We start from the raw sequence: 6,102 nt of genomic DNA, 5'->3' as shown, positions 1-6,102 counted from the left end.
TTGTTGAATTAACAATTACGTGGGTTGGAATATTATGATAATTAAAGAGTTTAATAAATAACTCAATCTAAACTAACTCGTATGATTAATGAAATGGGTTTGATTTTGTCAATAGAAAAATAGTTAAAATGTTTAATTTAATTTATTTGAAACATACTTAAAATACCAATGAGTTTAACTTTTAGGTAGTCAATCATATTTATATTGCATGACAATATGAAAGCTCATATAATTGAAAAAAAAAAGTGTAGAAAAAAAATAACAATAAATTAAAAAAAACACATAGAACCAAAAAAGAAAAAAAACATGGAATAAAAAATTATATCGACTGATGACATTTTAATATTGTTTTACATAGCAAAATTTTACAATCATTTTTATTTATCAAGCTTCGCACATAATTTTAAGAAGATATATATGAAATTTTCAATCAAAATTGTATTAGGCTTTAATGTTATAATAATTCATCACAATCGTTTCATTATTGTTTGTTGCAGTGCTACATCTAATTTCATAATCACATATAAATAAGTGGTGTTTGATTTCATAATCATAGTCCAAATCGTGCATGAGTGGAATGAATGACAATTTCACAAGCACATCTTAATTTTGGTTTAATTAAACCCTAAACTGAATCTACCCATAAAAAGATATGAATGAAAAAAAAATATTTATCAATTAAAATATATATAAAAAAATATGAATAAGCGCATATGAAATGGAAAATTCGAATCTTACCAAAGTTGCATTTTTTTTTCATAAGTACGATAATTAATATGTTGTGAAAAAAATAAAGAATTTTTTAATTAAAAATATTAAGAATAAATTAAAAACTCATCATAACATAAAAACCAAAAAGCTTATTAAATCATAACTAATATGTTTCGTATTTTCTATTTATACGTTGTTAGATTAATTTATTTTTCATCATCTGTGAAATTTTTTTGGTCATGATAAAAGTCGGGTACCATAAGATAAAAAACCAAAATTACAATGATATATCTTTTTATTATAATGATTTTTTCTAATCCACTACAAATAACCCCAATCCTCTTATAAGATCGGTTAGCCCAAATGTTTTATAATGGTTACCGATTAAAGGAGATGGGAATTTCTTCTTGCACCCTATGTTTTCTTTCTGCACCCCATGTTTTCTTTCTGTACTCCTTTACTTCTAAAATTTTAATTATACCTCTCTTGAAACTAATAAAAAAAGGAAAATGTAAGATTTCGTTGTTGTGTAGTTTAATTATATTTCTGAATCATGTAACAAGTAGTTATTTGGATTACACAATTCAGAATTTCAGATTATATATCTATAAACAAATAATGATTTTCCAAATATATTAAGTATTAATAATAGAAAAATTTTAAACACATCACAAAAATAAGTGAGACTTAATTATTAGGGACAATATTTGATAATTAATCTACATTAAATCTCAACTAAAGAGAAGACAAAAATTTGTGATGATAAGAAAATAAACTAAAATGAAAATTATGAGAGACTTGAGAAAGATTCATCTTTTTCTTGTTTATTTTTTCGTACACCTAGTTCTTTATACTAATTTTCTTTTCTTTTAGAAACCTATTTACATCATTCAATTTTCAAAAATACAATTTCTGTACAAATTCTCTTTCACTTATTTTTATTGAATGAATTTTCAAAAGTGTTTTTTATTTTCATCTTTAATTTCCCTTCAAGGTTATTTTAGTTAAATTTATTGGCTTAGTGAATTTTTCTAATAGTAAAAGCTTCATTGTGGCTCAATCAACATAATTTACTCAACCAATTTCTAAAATGTTTGACTCTTCTTGTTCTCCCCTTTTTTCAAATTTTTATACAAATTTGTGTTCTATTGTTCTCATCAAAATATTTGGAATTAATGTTATAGTATTATTCACTATTATATTTTATTTCAGTTTTAAGTATTAAGATATTGACTCTAATACCCGAGATACATGAACACAAATTTGGTATATGTTGAGAATATTACTTAATATCTTTTTTATTTAAATTAGTTTTTAGAAAATATTTCAGTTTTAGAGATATGTGTCAGTTTTAGAAATTTGTTATTATTTTAGATTAGGAGTGAGATATTCTAAATATTTTATACTTGATATTTGTTATATTTTGTTCTATATATAGAGTATATCAATAAAATATAAAAATATGTTGCTCCGTATAACATATCACATATATCTCTCATATATTTCATATCTCTCATATTTTCAAAAACTCTAAAAATCTCAACAGTATACGATGTTGTTGTGAGCACCTTGTAACGAAAGAATGGAGTCAACCAAACATTTTCTTCGAACTTAAACTAAAATATGGGTATTATGTTTGAATTGGTGTAGAATTGAAGTGCCTTTGCAACCGAAAATGACAACTGTTTCGACATTTCAAGGGGTTGGTTACATGTCATCCCAAACTATATTTTTATGGAAAGTTGTTTGGTTTGCTGTAATTTGGTTATATCAGAAGAATCTCTAAAATATTTGAAATATTCTTATGCTTTTATCCAAACAACTATGATATTCGATAATATTTTTATTATGAAGTAACATAATCAGTTTATGTGTAGCTTTAATGTCTTTAGATACTGGATTTTTTTATGCAGAAATCAAGCTTCAAACTTGGACCTTGCATGGTATTTTCTATTCATGTAAACATATCGTTTATATAGGACAGTTTATATAAGACAATGATACTATGATAGCTATTATTTGACTTTTATCTTTTACTTCTTGATAATATGGTCATTAATTATTATATTATTTTAAAAAAAAAATCAATGATTTACACTAAATTATATAAAGAGTAAAATATGAGAGTAAAAAATAGAAATAATAATATAATTTTTCTTGTTTATAATATCGGGGGACAGTATAAATGCCGTAATGATTCTGTCCGATACTCAACATGCTATTGTTTTGCCATTTATATTAATATAATTTTTATTCCTTTTTTGTTAAAAAAATAAATTAAACTCTCCTTTCAACAAGTTATTTGATGTCCACCTTAGTAGATTAGTTTGGTTAGTAAGTGTTCCGGAATGAGCTAAAGAAATTATTTTTTTATTCGGTATTAAAGTAGAAAATTTAATGCAATAAAATAAACAAAATTGTAATAAGTGAAATTGTTATTCGTTGCTAATACCAAAAATAAATATAACAGTAAAACATATTTTATTGTAATGATGACTTGTTAATTTTAATTTCAGATGTTATTTAAAGTAACAACACAATCAATTAAAATAAATAATTAAGTAAATTCCATCAAGTTTCTTAAAAAAAAGTGATAAGGATTGCGTTTTAATTATCAATAGAGAAGAGTTATTTTTTTTATCAATTATAAGAACGCACATATATAAATATCAAAATATTTATAAAGTTGCTTTATTTAATCTAATTATTTGATGATCGTTTTAGAAAACGTCTCTTCAGGTTTAGAAAGACCTCTACACCTCCCTTTTTATATATATTTGAAATGGGATTTTTGAGGAAAAAAAATATTTTATTCCACATATAATCATATCCTCATATTATCCAAGATTCTTATCCAAAACCCGATCTCATCCAGAACGTTATATACAATGATAAAATTTAGTTTAGATGTAAAATAAAGCTCTTTTAATAATGTGTATATACATATCAGAGTCTGAAACATTAAACTTTGTCTTCCATTGTGAGAATATGTTGCGTGGGAAAAAAAAGTTGTGCCACAATCATCATCCAAGTTGTGTGTATGTGCCTCCCTTTATGTAAACAATTAGCCCTCTACACTCATCAATGCTAGACAAAACATTTCATGTATTAAACACTTGATACACCTGTAACTGTTTTACTTTTTTGTTTTTTGTTCACATTCATGCATCTCACAAAACTCATGTTACCTTAGTTTTAGGGTTTTATCCAAAACTTTAATTTACGGTTCGTGTACCTTCTACTATGAAAACGATGTAGCATAGTAGCATGTAGTTTTTTGTGGGAAGTTTGTTTAGGATTAAATGATCATCAATATTATGTGTCGTAGACCAAACATATATAATCAGCAACAAGCCCAATTCATGTTATGTGGTTCCAACATTACGACACGTGGCCATGCACCATATCAGCACAACACTAGCATATGCTGCTGTCTGGTTTCGTGAATATAAATACCAGAACCTGCGAGATCAAATTCAATTCAACAACACAACACAACCTTACAGAATTTCTACATCATGATAAGTGCAAAGAGGCTCATTGAAATGGCAAGAAAGTGGCAGAAAATGGCTGCGGGAAAACGCAAGAGAATTTCATACCCAAGGCACCATAATCTTCATTCTTCAGCACCAAACAAGGGTCACTTCGTCGTTTATAGCGTCGATCATAAGCGATTCGTGGTTCCCTTGAAGTACCTCACCACCAACGTCTTCAAAGAGCTTCTGAATTGGTCTGAAGAGGAGTTCGGTTTACCATCTAATGGACCCATTACGTTGCCTTGTGATAGCATCTTCTTGGAGTACGTAATCTCGTTGATTCGGGAACACGTTCCCGAAGAGGTTGAGAAGGCTTTGATCACTTCAATGGTTACGTGTCACCACTTGGCATCATCATCATCATCTTCTTCTTCTTCTTCGCGTATGATTATTTATGGCTTCTGAAGCCGTTTTGATATATTTGTGTATACAAAATTAAAATTACAGATATAGATATTGAAGTCTTGTAGAATCTCCATTACTTTCTCTGATGCTTCAGAACCAGTTTTGTAAATTATATATGATACCGAATCCAAGATTTGAAGAACAATTTCCAGAATATGCTTCAGAGCTTCCTCTCTTCGCTTTTTTCCAGTCTTAAGGTTACAGCCATACGATATAGGTCTATAAAAAGGTCTACTTCCACACCGTTCATTTTTACTATAATTCTACATATAAGACAAATAAGAAAACCACATGGTATGTTTCAATATAATTTGGCATAACGATTTATTTTGTACAGATTAGAAATATCAATGTTTGGGTATTCCAACATAATTAATTCTTTACCGATCAAACTTCAGACAACTATTGATCAAGCCGAAAAAACCTACGTTAGTTGATCATACATTAATTTGATGATAAACTTTAACAAATTGATACATTAGTATATAAGAAAAAAAATATGTCAATATGAATTCTAGCCATGACGGTAAAATACAGACTCTTATAGTTATCTCTGTAAATACCTTCGATAATAGGAATTGTAAAAATTAAACGAATTTAGATTTATAAATCCGACGTATACGCAAAACACTTCAAATTAAACAAACTAAAACAAACTAAAAAAATCATATACCTTGATGTTATACAGAACTGAAACCAGAACTTTACGTTCCTTTGATTCTGATATTAGTTATAAGATTTAACATTACACAGAACTAAAATGAGCTAAGTTTTTTCCATAACCATATAGAAACGAAGTAAAATTGGTTAATTTGGTTGCCCCCAAAACAGGATTCACAAATACACATATCTCCGACACAGAAAACAAGTGGACACTAATGTTGTACAATTATTTGAGCAACGTGAGTGTCTCGAACTATTGTGTTAAAGTTCTGATGCAGTGAAAGTTGGAAAAAGTAGTCGAAAGTAAATGCATTTGATTTAGCCATGAAAATGTTGTGCGAGACAGTTCAGAAAAGAATTAAGATCCAACATGCCCCGTTTCCTTGCACTCTCACTTGTCCATAAGTCGGCGAATACCTACAAATTTCACAATCAAAGTCATAACCACATGCTCCACCATTTGTACACACTTCTCCCAAATAAACACAATAATGTTCATTTTTTCTCTCCTTCTTGCCCACCACTCTGTCCTTTCTCCAATCCAATAAACCATGTCGCAAGTGGCCAGTCACAGATATTGCATACATCACAAATAAATTTGGGACATGTATGTTATATAACTCCATGCATCCATGCATGCACCCTTGTAACTTACTATTCTGCTACATTTCAAGAATTTGTCTGTGAATCTGTGACTATATAAACAATCAACGAATCCTTAGATTCTCGTATCTTATATTGTAGAAGCTAAATTGCAAGAATGATTAGTTCAAAAAAGATCATCCAA

The 6,102-nt window shown here is 28.2% G+C and overlaps 1 protein-coding gene across 1 annotated transcript; it reads left to right on the top strand.

Moving 5' to 3' along the window:
• The first annotated feature begins 4,197 nt into the window (after window positions 1-4,197).
• Window positions 4,198-4,806, top strand: LOC114168143 (auxin-responsive protein SAUR68-like). Its single transcript, XM_028052877.1, has one exon. It carries the CDS (start codon window positions 4,230-4,232, stop codon window positions 4,650-4,652), a length of 423 nt encoding a protein of 140 aa, XP_027908678.1. The 5' UTR covers window positions 4,198-4,229; the 3' UTR covers window positions 4,653-4,806.
• The last annotated feature ends 1,296 nt before the right edge of the window (window positions 4,807-6,102 follow it).

This window comes from Vigna unguiculata, chromosome 11, assembly GCF_004118075.2.
Source record: "Vigna unguiculata cultivar IT97K-499-35 chromosome 11, ASM411807v1, whole genome shotgun sequence".
Lineage (NCBI taxonomy): Eukaryota > Viridiplantae > Streptophyta > Magnoliopsida > Fabales > Fabaceae > Vigna > Vigna unguiculata.
This window is presented reverse-complemented; position numbering and strand designations above follow the sequence as displayed.